This window comes from Mustela nigripes, chromosome 9 (assembly GCF_022355385.1).
Source record: "Mustela nigripes isolate SB6536 chromosome 9, MUSNIG.SB6536, whole genome shotgun sequence".
Taxonomy (NCBI): domain Eukaryota; kingdom Metazoa; phylum Chordata; class Mammalia; order Carnivora; family Mustelidae; genus Mustela; species Mustela nigripes.
Genome location: NC_081565.1, coordinates 52,388,364 through 52,408,902, shown reverse-complemented (window position 1 = coordinate 52,408,902; position 20,539 = coordinate 52,388,364). Strand labels below are relative to the sequence as shown.

Genomic DNA, 20,539 nt, shown 5'->3' with positions numbered 1-20,539 from the left:
CCATAGCACATACCTTCCCCAATGTCCATAACCCAACCACCTTCTCCCTCTCCCCCCAGCAACCCTGTTTGTTTTGTGAGATTAAGAGTCTCTTATAGTTTGTCTCCCTCCCAATCCCATCTTGTTTCCTTTATTCCTTTTCTACCCCAAACCCCTACATTGCCTCTCAACTTCCTCATATCAGGGAGATCACATGATAACTGTCTTTCTCTGATGGACTTTTTTCTGCTCAGCATAATAACCCTCTAGTTCCAAGATTTCATTTCTTTCGATGGCTGCATAGTATTCCATTGTATATATACACCAAATCTTCTTTATCCATTCATCTGTTGATGGACATCTAGGTTCGTTCCATAGTTCGGCTATTGTGGACATTGCTACTACAAACATTCAGGTGCACGTGCCCCTTCAGATTACTACATTTGTATCTTCAGGGTAAATACCCAGTAGTGTGATTGCTGGGTTGTAGGGTAAGCTCTATTTTCAACTTTCTGAGGAACCTCCATGCTGTATTCCAGAGTGGTTGTACCAGCTTACATTCCCACCAACAGTGTAGGAGGGTCCCCCTTTCTCTGCATCCTCTCCAGCATCTGTCATTTCCTGACTTGTTAATTTGAGCCATTCTGACTGGTGTGAGGTGGTATCACACAGTGGTTTTGATTTGTATTTTCCTGATGCTGAGTGATGTGGAGCACTTTTTCATGTGTCTGTTGGACATCTGGATGTCTTCTTTGCAGAAATGTCTGTTCATGTCCTCTGCCCATTTCTTGATTGGATTATTTATTCTTTGGCTGTTGAGTTTGATAAGTTCTTTATAGATTTTGGATACTAGACCTTTATCTGATAAGTCATTTACAGATATCTTCTCCCATTCTGTCCATTGTCTTTTGGTTTTGTTAACTGTTTCCTTTGCTGTGTGCAAAGCTTTTGATCTTGATGAAGTCCCAGTAGTTCGTTTTTGCCCTTGCTTCCCTTGCCTTTGGCGATGTTTCTAGGAAGAAGTTGCTGTGGCTGAGGTTGAAGAGGTTGCTGCCTGTGTTTTCTCCTCAAGGATTTTGATGGATTCTTGTCTTACATTGAGGTTTTTCATCCATTTTGAGTCTATTTTTGTATGTGGTGTAAGGAAATGGTCCAGTTTCATTTTTCTGCATGTGGCTGTCCCAATTTTCCCAACACCATTTGTTGAAGAGACTGTCTTTTTTCCATTGGACATTCTTTCCAATGGAAGAATGGTTGAAGATTAGTTGTCGAAGATTAGTTGACCATAGAGTTGAGAGTCTATTTCTGGGCTTTGTATTCTGTTCCATTGATCTGTGTGTTTGTTTTTGTGCCAGTACCATAGTGTCTTGATGATGACAGCTTTGTAATAGAATTGGCAGCATATTTGACCTTGTATTCACTAGAAATCACAGATACACAATTCTGTTATTGCAGGTTTCAAAATATTGTTTTTACCTGTCACGACCTTGAAATTACACTGGTTATGAGACTGTATGTAGAGCTTGTTATTCAGTGGGTTATTAAAGAAGTACATTATGGTATCACAGATTTGCTTTTGTCTGATATATTTGTTTTTATACTTTGATTTTTTAAATTGTTTATGCATTTAATCACATTATTCTGAGAAGGCTTTGTGAGATTGCAAGGAGGATCATGCCATAAAATTGTGAAAAACCTTTCTATGAAAGGCTGAGGTATGTTGTAGGGGACATGAAGAGTGCCACAGAGAGGAGCTTTGAAGATAGCTGGTTGAACATAAAGATGTTAAAGAAGGCAGTCATGTTTTCAAGGAGGGAAATCCCATTTTGCTGCTGCTGCTGTAATGAATGCATAAGTAAGAAAGCAACCACAAGAACAGAGGATAGGTTCCTAACAGCTGTGTGGGTAGCTCAAGAAATCAGATATGGTCCAATCAGGCAAGAAGAGGGACCTTAATAGAGGGAATTAGTTGTACAAGTATTGGAAGATGAATAGAGAATGGTGAGGTCACCCGGAGATTAGTAACAGCAGGAAGCCACCACTGCCTATAGGCCAGTGGGCCAATGGGAAGAGAAGATGTGACCAGAGTCCTGAAGTTGGGGCTGTTTGGGGGAGGTAGAGCCATGGTAAGGGCTGTTCAGTGTTGGGATGCTGGGGGGCGGGGGGTTGGACCTTAAAGGAGATGCAGTTCCTGCCAGAGACACCACTAGAAGTCGAGCCATTGGGCAGTGGAGCATGGGAATTGTATAACAGAGTAGAGCAGATTAAGTGTGTTGGGGAAATGGAACAGAGATCAAATAGGAAAATGATTGTCCACACTTTTTATCACCCCTGTGCTGCTATATAACTCCTACACAGTAATATCTTTTTTTTGAGTAATGTAGCAGGTTGCAATTCAATTATCCTCTATACAAAGATGCTCCCACCCTTGCCAAAATGGGGCACAAAGGCTTATTTGTTGTATCCATCTCACCGATGATACATATCCTCACTATCGGGTCTTTATAATTTGGTACCTCATGAATTTAATTGAAAAGTTGCTATTTCCAATATTTTTCATATGAGGCCAGAGGGGAGGAGCCAAAAAAGTCAGTAATATATGCATATAACAGAGATGCCAAAAGCAGCTGCAGTTCTTATTCTTAGTGATGGTCCAAGTGAAGGTTACAATGATAGAAAGGTTAAGACTTCATATTTCGGAGGCTCAAGTTAATTGCCAACACTTGGATTTCATCACTCTGGAATTCCATTATTTTGATTGAAATTGGGGAGTTATCCATCCTAGAAAACTGTTAGAATGGATTATTAAATCCAAACCAATCCCATGTATGTTCTGCAGGTTACTGCTAAGACAAGATTAGCAAGATCTTGCATTTCTTTTGCTACATAAGCTATTTTCTCCTGGGCCAGGATATGCATGTCTCCTCCTATGGCATACTGAGATCTGAATTTATCTATGGTGACAAAGAGTGGTGGACGTGTGCTTGCAAATTCTTTTGCAATGCAGCTGTTTCAGGCGTGCTCATTAGTAAGTCTTTAAGCAAGGGAAGGCTAATTATCTCAGACAGGGAGGGGAAACTGCTTTTGTTGGTAAAGGATGTTTAGAGGGGATTTGGAAATTTATAATTTTCAGGTTTGTCTAATTCCAAAAGCCCTCATCCCATCTTCTACCTTCCTTCTTAGTGCCCAATGGATACACACTATTTTTTTTTTAAGATTTTATTTATTTATTTGACAGACAGATCACAAGTAGGCAGAGAGGCAGGCAGAGAGAGAGGGGGAAGCAGACTCTCCGCCGAGCCCCAACTCGGGGCTCCATCCCAGGACCCTGAGATCATGACCCAAGCTGAAGGCAGAGGCTTAACCCACTCAGCCACCTAGGTGCCCCCGATACGTACTATCTTAACATTAGAAACTTAGTGAGACTCTTCATTCAACTTGTAATGTAATTCTGCAGTCCCCATAATTAGATTTTCTGTGTGGTCTTTAAAGCCTTGTCAGCCACAGAGCTATAAGAAATAAGAGATTCTTTTAAAGTCAACATGGAAACTCTGGCTTTCTGACTGTTTTTTTTTTTTTTTTTTAAAGATTTTATTTATTCATTTGAAAGGCAGAGATTACAAGTAGGCAGAGAGGCAGGCAGAGAGAGAGAGGAGGAAGCAGGCTCCCCGCTGAGCAGAGAGCCCGATGCGGGGCTCGATCTCAGGACCCTGAGACCATGACCTGAGCCGAAGGCAGAGGCTTTAACCCACTGAGCCACCCAGGCGCCCCTTTTCTGACTGTTTTGAACGGAGATTCTAAAGCTCTAAGATTATCATTTTGTTTTTAAGATTTTATTATTTATTTGAGAGAGAGGGCAGGGTGAGGAACAAAGGGAAAAGCAGACTCACCGCTAAGCAGGGAGCTTGATGTGGGGCTCAATCCTGGGATGTCCTGGTATCATGACTTGAGCCAAAGGCAGGTGCTTACCTGACTGAGCCACCTATTGTTTTGTTTTTGTAAGTTCTCTAACATAGTCGCATTTGGCCTTCCTACCCTATGGGTCTTGAAATAAACAATGCTGCCCTAATGGTTAAGCGCAGTTGCTACTTCATCTCCCCATGACTTGTCCTCAACTGCATTTTATTCTAAACTGTACATGAAAATATAAATAGTTGTGATCCCACTGTATGCCATGGGTCATTGCAAAATTATCGCATTTCTACCTGCGAAGAGGCCTTTATTGATTAACAGGGGGGACTATCCAGGAGAATGCGAAGCAACAGGGAAGACAGGGACTTTGCTGAAGGTAGATATTGGAGCAGGAGAACTACCCTGGGTTCACTGCTTCTGCCCTTCTAAGTATACCACAAGTGCCTCCTATTGGCCAGACCTGAGAGGCCAGTTGTCAAGGGAACCTGGGAAATGTAGTTCCTACAATACAGAGCATCGCTGTAGGAGAATAGGGAGGGGGTTTAGGGGCAAACAGGTGAATGCCTGGCACAACTGGGAATGTTCAAATGTTAAACAATGTTAGTCTTATGATGCGGGGAGATGGTGGGCAGGGAGGGATAGAGTGATTCTGAAACAAAGTGAGTTATCTTGAGTATATAATTAAGATTCTATGATTTTTTCCTTTACTATTAAAAGATATTTGTAAATTCTTATTTTGTAAACATAAGTATTTAGAAGACTTTGCTAATATTTTTTAAAATAAAAATTACTACTTTTTATTCTTTATACGTACAAAATGTGTAACTCTGCTACACTCCATATGTTAACAGCTACTTATGGTAATTTCTGATGTTGCTCTTTTGACATTCTTTTTTCTTATCTGATAATGGGACCATCTTTTTCTAGTCTGGTACAGTAGCTCAGTGCTTTCCTGCATGATGCCTTTCTAGCATTTTTTCTCACCCACCATCTCTTTCTTGACCACCAGCAATAAATGAGTTTGCTTTTCTTTGAACTATTGTAACATTTTCACCTCTTTTATAAACATCCTATGTGCCTTTCTACAGAATTTCATTACTTGATGTCAGGGGCTCTGTAATGTTTGTTTTTATATCTTTCACTGTACTTGATACATAGGAGTGTTTAATATTATTTAATGAATTGTTGATTAGATCATAGAATTTTGGAGTGGGAATGGACTTTATAAAATCATTTAGTTCTGACTTTGACTTATCTTATGTCCTACTACTCATGGAAGGTTGTTAGATAAATTAGACCTAGTTATTAAGTATCTAGTTGTCTCAATATTAGATAAATTAGATATTAGTTCATTAAAATCCCTGCAAAATTGGCACTTTTATTAGTTCATGCTCTGTCAGTAATGTCATAATCAAGAGAAATAATGTAGACGGTACTTACCAACTATGCTTTCATGCAGTTTGCTTCTTGACTTCATTTAAGGAATAGGAAGCAGAGAGGGAAGAATGAATTTTAAAGTACTTACTATGTATAATTTTTCACTTCTTAGGCATGATTATTTCTAATTAAAACTTGCAATTTTTAAATAAATTTTTAAAAAAAGATTTTATGTATTTATTTAACAGAGAGACAGTGAGAGCAGGAACACAAGCAGGGGGAGTGGGAGAGGGAGAAGAAGGCTTCTTGCTGAGCAGTGAGCCCAATGTGGGGCTCGATCCCAGGTCCCTGGGATCATGACCTGAGCCAAAGGCAGACACTTAATGACTGAGCCCCCTAGGCACCCCTAAAACTTGCGATTTTTAAGGGACGCCTGGCAGGCTCAGTCGGTAGAGCATGTGACTCTTAATCTTGGGATCATGAATTCAAGCCCCACACTGAGCCTACTTAAAAAGAAAAAAACAACTTGTAGTTTCTCCTTATTTTTATAGGCTCGTAAAAGCATTTTTTTGTTTTTTTTTCTCTAGTGGATTCTCTAAAATTAGAAAACTGAGTGTCATTTGGTAAAGCTATAGTCCTTCTTTTCCAGTCTTCTAGAAAATTATGAATTCATGAATTCTTGTCTTATCAATATTAGAGAAACATATTTCTCTAAGACATTTAAATGTTTGGGTGCACAATCTCATTATCTTGGTGCCATATTTTAATATTGGTTCATGATCTCGGAATCTATTTTTAGCTGGCAAGCTATGAAAGCCAGATTGCCAAGCTGCGATCCGAGGTGGAAAAAGGAGAGGCATTGCGACAAAGTCTGGAATATGACCTGGCTGTTGCTAGAAAGGAAGCTGGTCTTGGGAGACGGGCTGCTGAAGAAAAGCTAGCTGAAGCACATAGGATCCAAGAAAAACTCTGTGGTAAGACTACTCTATTTTTTTCCCGTGTTTAGGGTTTTAACTTTATTGCATAGCTGTAACATTGCTCATTGTTGTGTGTGTTCACCACATAGGGGCAGAGGTGGGCCTTTGATGGACAGACTTCACCAGGTGTGTATAAAGTCTTCTAGCACTCATGTGAACATTCACCTTCTTCACATTCATTTTTGTATGTTGTGCATGTATGGGAAAAAGGAGTTCAAAATTCTCTTAATCATTTTATAGAGTAGTCGTTCTCTGAATAATCAATCAGCAGAATCACATGAGATTTAAAACAAAACAAAACAAAACCATTCACAGGCCCCCTGTCACATGTTTTCTGAATTAGAATTTCTAGCTTGAGACAGTCTATATGTTCAAGAAGGACTGCAGGTATTTTGTTGATTGGCTAGGTTTGGGAACCACGGGGTAAAAGAGTGGTGCCTAGCAAAGTGGAATCCTCAAAAGCTCTCTGTTATGTAGCATATGAGCACTTAAAAATCTTTTTATTTGAATATAATGTATGTGGGTACCTGGGTGGCTCAGTTGATTAAGCATCTGCCTTCCGCTCAGGTCATGATCCTGTGGTCCTGAGATCAAGTCCTAGGTCAGGCTCCCCGCTGAGCAGGGAGCCTGTTTCTCCCCCTGGCTGCCACTCCTTCTACTTGTTCTCTCTTTCTCTCTGTCAAATAAATGAATAAAATCTTAAAAAAGTAGAATATATGTAATGAAATGTGCCTAATATAAGTGTATAACTCATAAGAAGCACCCAGATCATGGAATGGAACATTTCTGGAAGTCTTTCCACATGGATAACTACTATTCTGATTTTTAATAGTGTGGATAAATTGTGCCTCTTTTTTGTACTTCATATTAAACAGAATCATATAATATGTACTCTTTTATGTCTGGCTTCTTTCCTTCGACATTGCATGTGTGAGTTCATCTATATCGTTGTATGAACTTTGTACTGATACTTAGTATTACACTGAATGACGTATCACATAAATTTATCAATTTCTGTTAATGGGCACTTGGGTAATATCCAGTTTTTGGTTATTAAGAATAATGTTGCTATGAACATTCCTTTTTTTAAAGTTTTTACTTTTAAGTAATCTGTATACCCAATGTAAAGCTCAAATTCACAACCCTGAGATCAAGAATTACATGCTTCACTGACAAGCCAGCCAGGCGCCCCGATGCTGCTGTGACCATTCCTGTATGCAGCAGGTTTTAATTAAGAGAATATCGAACATGAATTCAGAAGATTTAGATTTAGATCCTGGTTTTACCACTTACCCTAGGCTGCTTTAAGGATGAAGTGAAAAAAATGAAAGTTCTTTGTGGTTACATGGGATTAAATGAATGTTAACTTGGAATTATTGTAAGGTTCTGGGCCGAGCTGTGGCCAGTTGTCTTGGGTTATTTCCACTGGTCAAAAGTATTTTTGAGGGGCGCCTGGGTGGCTCAGTGGGTTAAGCCGCTGCCTTCGGCTCAGGTCATGATCTCAGGGTCCTGGGATCGAGTCCCACATCGGGCTCTCTGCTCGGCGGGGAGCCTACTTCCTCCTCTCTCTCTCTCTGCCTGCCTCTCTGCTTACTTGTGATCTCTCTCTGTCAAATAAATAAATAAATCTTTAAAAAAAAAAAAAGTATTTTTGATTACCTCTGGCATTTAATAACCACAACACTACCTGGAACTTATAAAAATTGAAAGGCACTAAATATACAAGTTAATGACTTTGATTTAATTATGAGGAGGTTGAAGTCCAGGGAAGATGGGAAGTTATTTCCCAAAGTCAAATGATTTCAACAGACATTTTATAGAGGAAGAGAGAATAGCCATTAACGAGCTGAAAAATACTTAATCTCACTTGTCTTCAGAGAAACAGAAATTAAAGCCACAGTGACTGTTTATTACATATGCATTAGGTGGTGCTAATTGGGAAGACTGTCAATACCAAATGTTGGTAAGGATGTAGAGCAACTAGAACTCTTCTACTTTGTAAGTGGGAGAGTAAATGGTTTAACTACTTTGTAAAAAAACCTAATTTCTTTTAAATAAATAGTTGGGAGACAACTTGTTAGATAGTCAAAATGTTTGTGAACTGGAAGCATCAGATACCTCTGGAATTAGGAATTGGAATAGCAGTAGTAGGTAAAATAAAGGAGGTTAAATGAAAAGCTCTTTGCTTTAGAGGCAGTTAGGTTCTTAGATCTCCTTCCCAAGAGCAGTGTACTCAGGGATTGCTCTCACTTTCTAGAGGGAGCTGGGAGTTGGGTGGCTTAATCTCTGGAGATGATACAATACAGAGTCTCCAGACTAGCAAAAACAGGACGATAGCATAGTCAATGCCGAATATTGAGAAACTATTCCTTCCAGTCTCCTTTTTCTATTGGTTTCTCCAAAAGCTAGCACCCAGATTTCTATACTCCATGTGGGAGCTTAAAAGACTCTTCTATAGATCATTGGACCAAACCAAGAGGAAAAACCTAATGATACCAAGGTTGGGAGTTTCCTAATAAATGGCCCAACCATATTCTCCAGTGCAGGACGACAGTTATCAAGCCCTATATCCTCACTTTCAGAATCTAGCGTTGGCTATATGAGTGTGTCACCTTTACAGTTACTTTAATTGAGAGAAGAGAACTAAGAATTACCAGATGCTTTCTCTCTAAAATGGAGAGAAAAAAATAATAATTTGGAAGAATCAAAAACTGCAGGGGAAAAGAAGATTTAACAAACAAGGAGCATTAATATCTACAGAGTTGAAAGAGAATATATTTTATCCATGAAGCAAGAATCATTTGCTATAAAAAAAAAAGGGACGCTCTTAGAAATTAAAAATATGAAATCAGGAATGAAAAATATCAATAGAAGCATTGGGAGATGAAAATGGAAGAAATATCCCAGCAATTAGAGTAAAAAAAGCAGAGGTAGAGAAACAGGAAGGAAAAGGCAAGAACATTTGAGGGTCAATTTGAATAATAGGTAATATTGAAATAAGAGATAAGAGACAAAACAGGGAGGGATAAATCCTCTATGAAATTATGTAGGAAGTCTTCTCAGAACTGAAGGTTACGAGTTGCCAGATTGAAAGGGCCCATTGAATATTCACCACCAGGACAAGAAATAGACCCACCTGAGGGCAAAGCATTATGCAGTTTCAGAAAAATAGAGACAAAGTGAAGATCTCCTAAAGCTTTTCAAAGAGAAAAGACACAAAAGAAAAATAGGCCATATGTAAATGAACAGGAATGAAATGGCTTTAAATTTCTTGCCTACAATCTGGGATGCTAGACCATGGAATAATGTCATGTCGAGAGAGCAGCTGAATTAGGGGAGACTTTTTTTTTTTTTTAAAGATTTTATTTATTTATTTGAGAGAGAGAATAAGAGAGAGGTTAGCAGGAGAAACAGACTCCCTGCTGAGCAGGGAGCCTGATGTGGGACTCCATCCCAGGATCCTGACCTGAGCTGAAGGCAGTTGCTTAACCAGCTGAGCCACCCAGGTGCCCCTAGGGGAGACTTTTTGTGCCTCTTATACCTTTGACGATTGAACCTTTTGAACTTAGATCAGTTTGAAACACAAACATTGTTTGTTTGTTTATTTTAGTTTCAGAGGAAGAGTCTAGTGAAGCATCAGTTGCATGTAACACCCAGTGCTCATCGCAAGTGCTCTCCTTGGTGTCTGTCATCCAGTTACCCCATCCCCCAGCTACCTCCCCTCTGCTGAACCTCAGTTTGTTTCCTAGACTTAAGAATGTCTTATGGTTTGTCTCCCTCTCTGATTTTGTCCTTTTTTATTTTTTCCTCCCTTCCCCATGTTCCTCTGTTCTGTTTCTTAAATTCCACCTGTGAGTGAGATAATATATTTGTCTTTCTCTGACTGACTTATTTCACTTAACATAGTACCCTCTAGGTTGCAAATGGCAATATTTCATTCTTTTTGATGGCTGAGCAATATTCCATTGTGTGTATATATATATATATATGTATATATATATGTATATATGTGTATATATATGTGTATATATACATATATATGTATATATATATGTATTATTATGTATACATATATACATGCGTATATGTATATATATATGCCACATCATCTTTATCCATCATCTGTTGATGGACATCTGAGCTCTTTGCGTAGTTTGGCTATTGTGAACATTGCTGCTATAGACATTGAGGTGCATGTGCCCCTTTGAATCACTATATTTGTGTCCTTTGGATAAATACCCAGTAGTGCAATTGCTGGGTCATAGGGTAGCTCTATTTTCAACTTTTTGAGGAACCTCCGTGCTGTTTTCCAGAGTTGCTGCACCAACTTGCATTCCCACCAACAGTGTAAGAGGGTTCCCCTTTCTCCTCATCCTCACCAACATCTGTTGTTTACTGACTTGTTAATTTTAGCCATTTTTGACTGGTGTGAGGTGGTATCACATTGTGGTTTTAATTTACTTTAATATAACTTAAAAATAATACTACGAACTGTGGCTTTTAAAAATTTTTTTCTATTTTGGTTTGTTTAACAAGTGTGTTTGTGTGTATTTCCTCATTTTATCTTCACAACAGCTTAAGTAGGAGACATTTTATTCCAACTAAAGGTTAGAGAGTCAGAGAGGTTTAGTCAGGTGGTAGGTGAGGGAGCCAGACCCATAAAGGGTTCCATTGCTTCTTTTCTAGATGTTGAGGTAGAGCAGCAGCTGTACTGAGTTGAGAGGTGTTAGTTAATGTCGGTGTAATACTAGGATGAGAGGTGAGTTGAGCCTAATCTCGGTGGACTCAATAGCTGGAGTTCTGAGGGCTGGACCAGTGGCTCCCAACCTCAGTTTTGTGATAGCCTCATGTGTAACTGTGTCACAACTAATTTCTTGCCAATAGCCAAATATCAAAATTTTTAATCTATTAAGTATTTTACAAAAGTAGTCCTATAGACCACAGTTTAAAAAAAACACACAACGTTTGATTTATTTTCTTGAATAGAAGAAATGTAGTAGAATTGCAGTTGGTCATAGAGGTGCACCCAAACATGGGTTTGGGAAGATATCCTACCATTTCATGCAAAATCACCTACGTCTGGAGGGGAAGAAGAGATTGGGAAATTAGAGAATGGCTTGTCGTGAGTTTTTCTGAGTTGACTGGTGTGAAGTGGTTAAATGTTTTGTTCAGAGATCATGCTGTAAATGGAATCAACTCCAGTGCCTAGGTGTTTGAATTCCTAGGGATTTAATTTGTGGTTATAGGCATACCTATTATTCTTTAATATTTTTAATAGCTCAGAACACAGAACTTCAAGGAAAGGCAAATGAGATGGAGAAAGCATTCCAGACTTCCCAGCTGAAGTGGAAAGAAGAATGCAGAAGATTTGAACATGATTTGGAGGAAAGAGACAATATAATTCAAAGTTGCAATCGAGAATATGATTTACTTATGAAAGAAAAAAGCAGACTAGAGAAAACTGTACAGGTAAATTATTATTTTTTAAAAGATTTATTTATATCAGAGAGAGAGTGAGAGAGAGCACATGGGCGTGCACATGAGCTGGGGGAGGGGCAGAGGGTGAGAGAGAATCTCAAGTGGACTCCCTGCTGAGTGTGGAGCTGGACGTGGGGCTCCATCCCAGGACCGACTGAGCCATCCACCAGGTAAATTATTTTTATGAAATAATTTTTTTAGATTCATTGAGATGTGTTACACATTATTTGAACTTATGCCTGGAAAGGAAAATATCTACCAGAAATCAAAGAAAATCTGATTTCTTCCTACCCACCCTCCTTCACTCCCTCTCTTCTTTCCTTTCAGGGGCATTTTTGTGGGTCTCTTTTGTAATATGCTTTAGCAATATATTAATATGTATGCTGTTTTCTTTGGTGAAAAAGAGGTTGATATCTCTGGTCAAACTAGAAGAACTCACTTATGTGAAAGTATCAGAAAATGAGAACCTCTTGTCCTTTAAGTTTAGCAGTATGAAAATTTGGAATTTTAGAAATGTGGGCATTCGATTTTGGTCTCAATATACAATAAATATTAAAAATTATATATCTGATATGGACTTCATTATCTATGTAGAGTACATTCTATATAGATAAGACATGAAAAATGTTTGATGACCCTTTACTGAAATTATTTGAGCTATTTACTTTACTATTTTTTGTTCTTTTTTTCTTTATCTTTCTAAAGTAAAAGTATGGTTTAACTTGAAGTTGCCAACCCCTTAAAAGATAGATTTTGAATTGCTTATATTTGTCATTTTTTCTGAAGCACCAGTTTAAATAAAAAAAAAAATGATAGAAACGCTTTTATTTATTGCTGGTGTATATGGGTTTTCAGAACTCTAGAGAAACGAATCTTTATTAGAGGTAAGTTTACACAAGCATTTCCTAAATGTGAAAGTTTCAGTACAATGTTCCATGGCATTGTCAGCAGATCTTCTGATTTCCTCCATTTCAGACACAGTTTGTCTCTTCCTTTAGTGTTATGCTCCCAGGTCCTTTAGTGTTAGTGCAAGGGTTTCCCCCATCTGAATGGGGGTAGTTTAGGTGGCTCCAGGTGCTCCAAGTTCCTGGGCGGCTGTGTATCACCTTCCCCATGTAAATGTCTAGAGCTACCGGAAGAGAAGCATATAATGGCAGTGGCATTCCTTACAGTCAGTCAATCAGCCTGCACCTCAAGTTATAAAATCTTCCTGTGATCTGGCTGAGCTGCTTGATAAGAGAACTCTGCTTGATTTTATGCTACTGGCTTTGAGCTGATCTGCACAGACTAAGTAGGGGAATAGGGTTCAATAGGCATTTTCCCTGAAGGGGGAAAAGCTCAACGCCTTTGTGAAGACTTTCCATTAGTGAAAGTTGTAAGGGTAATGTTCATAATGCAGATCCTAGCTACTGTTTATATGGACACTGAAGGCTTTCCCTCCTTCTCATATCAACCACATAGTCTTTCTCCTTGTGTCAATGGGAAATTAGTTTTAAATGGGGCTTCTTGCTTTAACCAAGTTAAATCTTATAAATGTAGTACAACTAGGAAAACCCAAGAAGAAAAGTCTTTTGTGAGTATTATCTGCAGAACAAGAAATTAGTCATAGCCCAAACCTTAAAAATTTTTTGATTTTTAAGATGTTTAACATTTTAGTGTTTCCTTATCCTGATTTGTTGCATGAAATACCTTTCTTACCACTTTTGGTCAATACAGTGTACTCTGTGAGTTTTATATGTAAATTACATATTTGTTCATAGGTAATTAGAACTTCCCATATTATCTACTTTACATAGAGATGTACATATAGATTACATATAATCTACATTTCAATGATCAAAATATATTATAGTTCTATTAATGATTTTAACATAAATATAATGAGTTTTAGCTATAGGTAAGGAGAACCCTTGGTACACTTGAATTGGGGATGAAGGAAGAAAGACGACTTTCATTGATCAAATAGTAAAGCAAGATTTTATTCGTATAAAGGAAGCATTGGAAAAACATCAGCAGGAGAAGAATGAGATGGAGTCTCATATCAGGGAGACAGCACTGGAGGAGTTTAGATTACAAGCAGAACAATGGGAAGCAGAAAGAAGAGAGTTACAATTTATAGTACAGGTATTTAAAAAATAATAATTTAGTTCCTTAAATATGTCTTTTAAATGCTTATGATATTAAATACTACATTAGTGCAATAATTGGCTAGTTTACTCAACACAGAAATGATTCCTAATCTTTGATCTGTCGAAGGCCATGTTTCATTTGGGGTTACATGACAATATGGGCAACTCTTATGAGCAGACTATCTGAATTAGAGTTGGGTGACTTCTGTTGCATAAATTATGTGATTTTTGAGACATATATACATTTGGTATTTTATTTTTCCAGTTTAAAATATGAAACTGTTCACAACCTTTAAATAGCATAAAGAAATAGAATGATTGGCTTTTAGATATTAAAGGATGCTTATAAATTAATATAGCATAGTGATTTTTCAACTTTTTTTTTTTAAAAGATTTTATTTATTTATTTGACAGAGAGAGATCACAAGTAGGCAGAGAGGCAGACAGAGAGAGGAGGAAGCAGGCTCCCCACTGAGCAGAGAGCCCGATGCGGGACTCGATCCCAGGACCCTGAGATCATGACCTGAGCCGAAGGCAGCGGCTTAACCCACTGAGCCACCCAGGCGCCCTTCAACTTTTTTTAAGAAGAGCAAATTTTAAAAAAGCTTTTTATTTAAATTGAATTAATGTATGACGTATTATTAGTTTCAGAGGTAGAGATCAGTGATTCATCAGTCTTATATAACACCCAGTGCTCATCACATCATGTGCCCTCCTTAATGTCAGTAACCCAGTTACCCCATCCCTCCACCCCTCCCCTCCAGCAACCTTCAGTTTGTTTAGTATGATTAAGAGTCTCTTATGGTTTGTCTCCCTCTCTGCCTTCGTCTTGTTGTTTTTTTCTCCCTTAAGAAGAACAAATTCTTTTTTTATTTTAAAGATTATTTATTTATTTATTTGACAGAAAGAGAGAGAGAGAGAAAGAGAGCATAAGTAGGGGGAGCAGCAGGCAGAGGGAGAGAGAGAAGCAGGTTCCCTGCTGAGCAAGGAGCTCTATCCCCGGACCCCAGAGATCATGACCTGGGCAAAACCCAGCTGCTTAACGACTGAGCCACCCAGGCATCCCAAGAAGAGCAAATTCTTAATCGTGTTCTATTTACTCCTTTTCCCTATCACACAGAATCCCCAAGCCTTCAAATAGTCTGGTTGGAAAATAACTGATTATACCCAACCCCCATTGTAGATGAGCAGATGGAGATTTATGATTTACTCAGATCATAGTCTGAGTAATTAATGTGGGAAGAGACTACCAGTCACCAGATTCTCATTTTGGTGTATTGTGCATTTTTTTTAGGAGATTACATGTAAATTATTTTGAAAGAAAGAGAAGAGAAATTTAAACTGTTAATTCACTGACCAACTTAACTTAAAATTTAAAATAAATTTCCATAATTTCTTCTATTACTTATTTGGTGATAAGATATTTTCTCTGTATAAAACAACAAATTGAAATACAGTCTTTGTAGACTATAGGCACACCAAGGTACACATTCTTCACAGAATGAAGAATATCCATCTAAAATGAATTTTGGAGTAGTTTTATGTTAGAAACCACTCTGCAAGACAAAGGCAGCCCAAAACATGCAGAGAATAAGAGCCACCTTATTTCTTTAAGAGCGACAGTGGAAATATTGAATTAGTTATATATGTAAGTATTCAAAATACCAACAAATCCACAGCTTTGCCAAACCCTTGGTCTTGGATGTTGTTTTCTTACCAGTCACTCCATTTGTAGAATCTGGAAAGATACTATAGTCATTCTTTAGACCTCTTGGTACTCTTAGAGTCTGTTTGTAATTTGTATTCTTTCCTTTCTTCTTTCCTCTTTCCCCTCCCTTCTTCCTTCCTTCCTTCCTTGTACAGACTGCGTTTCTGCTGTGGGTGCTGAGGATATAAAATTGATTAAGATCCTTGAAGATCTTAAAACAGAGAGACATGTAAAGAGAGAAATTGGAATATAATAAAAGTTTGAACAGAATGCTATGGGGTCATGAAAGAGAAATTAAGTGCCTGGGAGATTGGGGAAATCATCACAGAATGGCTGACACTTGAACTGTTGTTGATAATTGTTTTAAAGTCTACCTGAAACAAACAAGTAAACATAAGTAAATGAAAATAACCTCTTCATTTCTGAACACTCAGAAATCTCCAGTGCCAATAGTCAGAAGCCCTAAACTTGTAAAATATGATTCAGAAGCCTTTATATTTAAATGTGGGAGTGAAGTGATTTTAGATGCAGTTTCTTGGGCAATTCTATAAACCTTAGATGAAATGTATGTGACTTTATATTATGAAGTACTAAAGGAATAAAGTGTCAGTCTTTTTTTTTTTTTAAGATTTTATTTTATTTTTTTTTAAAGTTATCTCTACACCCAACATGGGGCTCGAACTCACAACCCTGGGATTGAGTCTTATGCTCCCCCGACCAAGCCAGCCCGGCACCCTGGTATCAGGCTTTAATTATTATGTATGGGAAGGAATAGGGAATATACTCCTTAGTTACTCTGACCTTTTGTAAGATAATTTTTTAAAGTTTTTATTTAAATTCCAATTAGTTAACAAATAGTATAATATTAGTGTAAGATACATTTTATTGTATTGTATCACTGAAATGTTCAGAGCTCAGTCTCTCAATTTCCTGTCCTTTTAACATTAACAAAATAAAACTGTTTTTCCTTTTTAAAGCAAGTTTAAGAAACTATTTGTACTTTTTAGAAGTCTTATTTTAAATAAGTTGAGGGATAGATTGAAATTCTCTTCTCTGTTGGCTATTGATGGGTTTAGGTTTCCATCGTATAATTAGATGTTAGTATAGTATAGTGTTCTCTTTGTGTAACTCTCTAAGGGAATTCAGCTTTTAAAATACGTTTAAAAAAAAAAAAAAAAAAACCTCCTAAGTGAAATCCCATCTTTAACAGACAAAGCAGGTGTAGTATTTCTTTCATCTGGGCTTTAGAATTCAGTCCCACTATTAAAAAAAAATCTTAATTTTATGCCATGTCTCTTTTCTTTCCTAGTAATTGAAAAGCTAAATAGAGGTGTACTTCTCTGGAATATTAATGGGAACTCTAGTGCATTTACCTCATTTTAAAAAAGTATTTCTCATTTTTTAAAAAATGCATGTCCTCTTCTGATAAACATAAAAACTCCATGTCTTCCTTTAACACTATTTGAAATTTCAAAACAAATCAAAGCCAATTTAATTTAAAAACAAAGTATTTATATTGATTTTGAAACACATATTCTTATTTTTATCTCTGCTTATTAAATTTTTAACTTAAAATGACTGTTTGTTATGTTTTTATTTATTTTTTCTTCATTCCTGCTCTAGCAATGGGAATTTTGAGGATGCTTACTTGCTTTTGTTTTTAAGACTTAATTCATTTATTTGACGCAGAGAGCATTAGCTTGGTGGGGGGCAGAGGGGAAGGGAGGAGCAGAGGAAGAAGGAGAAGCAGTCTCCCCACTGAGCAGGGAGCCCCACATGGGGCTTGATTCCAGGACTCCAGGATCATGACCTGACCCGACCTGAGCTGAAGACAGATGCTTAACCAACTGAGTCATCCAGGCGCTCCTTCAACGTATAATTTATCAGTAGGATTGAGAGCATTTAGAAGATGTATATTTTTTCGTATTTGTTTCCCAAATTCTAGAACTCAACCAGGGAATAAAATGATCATTTCCTCCTTCATCGACTAAATTCAGTTTAAGTGTCTAGTGATAAAGGGATGGCAGAGTCTTTAATGGCAAAACTCATGAGGAATGTAGACTGAAAATAACATACACTGAAGAGGAGGGAGAGTGGGGACGCAGTAAAGAAGGCATCAGGGCAGGCTTAGGCATTAGTAGGTCAGATGTTAGGGAGTGGAGGGCAAGGTGTGGAAGAATGACCCCATAGACACAGTTACGATCTAGGGACAGCTTGGAGGAAGCTCCACTGGGAAGGAAGTATTTCAGAAGTTTGCGTGAAATGGTCTAGAGCGGCAAGGAGCATTTCTTTGCAGTTACCTAGGAAACTGCCCACTTGTGCCCTGTGTAAGCGAGCGGCATAGACAGTGACTCAGGCGCTGGGTATACTGCCTTGTTTCCAATCAGGAAATAGCTTTATAGTCAGTTCATAAAATGACTATATATTGTGCTCACTGTAAAAAATGCCCTCATTTAGAGAAACTTGCAAAAGTGAAGGTCCTATGACTCCGCCTCGAATCCCACTCCTTATCTAAGGGGATATAAACATTTATCACTGTATTACATAAATGGAATCCTATTTCTTGGTGTGTTTGGTGTTCATCTTTTGACATCCTTGTATTATTCTTGTAGGATTTGCATGGTTTTCTGCCATATGGACATTCCCAATATGTATTGAGGAATCCCTTATTGAAAGACATTTTATTTCCTTCAAAAATTTTTTGCTCTAATCGAGATTTGGGGTGCCTGTCTGGCTCAGTCATAGGGCATGTGATTCTTGGCCTTGGGGTTGTGGGTTCATGCCCCGTGTTGGGCATAGAGCTTACTTTATAAATTCTTAAAAAGATTTTATTTATTTATTTGAGAGAGAGAGAGAGACAGAGAGCATGAGAGGGAGAGAGAGCAAGCACTAGCAGGGGGAAGTGCAGAGAGAGAGGGAGAAGCCGATTCCCTACTGAGCAGGAAACCTGATGCAGGGCTGTATCCTTGGACCCCAGGATCATAACCTGATCCAAAGGTAGACATTTAACCAACTGAGCCACCCAAGCACCCCGAGCTTACTTTAAAAAAGAGAAACCACAACAACAAAAACCCCAAACAAAACGGAAGAAACGATTCACTAACATTCCTGGCCATATCTTTGAGCTGTAGGACAAGTGATTGAACTGTGTAAATGCCTAAACGTATCACTGCTTAATGTGCAAGCTTATGGATTCATCATTATTGGTACCGCACAAAGTTAGAACCATTTTACACTTTGTGGCTGCAAACACTATTTCTTTTTGTAGAACTGTGCTGGCTTGGGGGATTTCAGGAGATAAGCATGTATTAGGTTGGGGTGGTAACTAGCTAAATTGATATATTTTGTGAGGTAGGGAGGAGGACTACTTTAGCTCTGATAGGTTTCTAACCATACTTTTGTAATTCTTCAGACCTAAAAACTGTATTTTGGAGTCTGAGAAATGTTGTTTATGTGAGTACATATAAAAAATTATAGTTTGGGGGCTATATTTCTGAAACCTGTGGACAGAAAGCAAGTTTATTTTCTAGTAGCGCAATGTGGTTTCCTGTGATGGTAAAAGTCAGTTCAAAGCCTCATTTTAAAATATTTTAAGTTCAACACCTCCCTCTAGTGGATAAAAGAAAAACTCCTTCAATTTCTATTGTCCTTACAATAATGATTGTGTTACACACCCACACACATCATATTTAACTTTTTCACTGTCAGGATCCCGGTAGCTTTTTGTTTTATTACAAAATAAATTCTGTGACAAAATTTCTAAACCTTTATTTTCAAGGAGAGAAGTTATTCTTGATATATAACTGCATGAACTATTTTATAACTCTTTTGGAATTTTCTTGTATGTTATTTATAAAGCACCCCAGTCTTGGATTGTGTTGATAAAACCATAAACTTAAAATGAATATTTCAACATACAAAAAATAGCAGGGGTTAATATAACCAGTACCCAGCATAACATACCATATCACTAAATACTAATATTTACCATCAAGATCATGTTTGTTGTATCTGTTTCAGAATTAAAAACAGACAAGCAATAAATTGTTACATTATTAAGACTGACTATTCTGAATTACTTCATTATCCCACCATCACCCTATTCACAAAAGATACCAGTATTCTGAAGTTAGTGTTTAGTATTCTGTCTGTATACGTTGACAGTGTATCCAATTATTTTGTTATTTTTTGTGTTTTAAAAATATACATAGATTATTGCAAGGTATGAATCTTTGTCCAGCTTGTTGTTCTCACTTGTGTTTTTGAGAATTATCCAAATTAATAAACTGGCTTTGTTTCATTCAATTTAACTTGATATGTAGCATTTTATCCTATGCATATCTGACAATTAATTTCCATTTCTGCATCGATTGAGATTTAAATTCTTCCCAGCTTTTAATTATCACATACCATGCTTTCACAAATATCAAATATTTTTGTTTATGTGGGTATATAGTTTGTGTATATGCAATTACTTGGAGGAAAAATATATGCCAAGTTGTTCTCCCATGTGGTTGTACCAATTCAAAAGAAGAGTTCCTCTTCCCTACAGTCTCTTGAATATTTGGTATTTTTCAGGTCTAGTTTCCTTTGCAATAGGAAGTGTGTGAAATTGTTTCTCATTCTTGCTTAAATTTCTTTCCCTGACATTGAGCATGTTATAGTTATTGGTCATTCATGTTTCTTCTTTTGTGAACTGCCAGTTTATAAGTTTTCTCTTTTTCCTTTTGGATTGTTTGTATATTTTTATTGATTTATAGGAGTTTTTAATCTATTTGGTTGCTAAACCTTGCCTCATTATATCCCCAGGATAAATGTGGAGACAATTATGTTGTATTTGATGCACAGTTCTAAATGTTAGTATAGTTGAATTTATTGGTCTTTTTCTTTATTAATAGTGTTTTTATGTCTTCAGTAACCTAAAGTCATAAAGAGAGTATGCATTTTTTCTATACATAGTATGGGAAGGTCTAATTTTA

At 37.4% G+C, this 20,539-nt stretch overlaps 1 protein-coding gene across 1 annotated transcript in view; it reads left to right on the top strand.

Moving 5' to 3' along the window:
* CCDC171 (coiled-coil domain containing 171) overlaps nt 1–20,539 on the top strand; it is a 299,561-nt gene that overhangs the window by 24,178 nt on the left and 254,844 nt on the right. The window contains exons 4-5 of the mRNA XM_059411602.1: nt 6,068–6,242; nt 11,524–11,714. Of these exons, the coding sequence (XP_059267585.1) occupies nt 6,068–6,242; nt 11,524–11,714 (366 nt within the window). The remainder of the gene's footprint in view (nt 1–6,067; nt 6,243–11,523; nt 11,715–20,539) is intronic.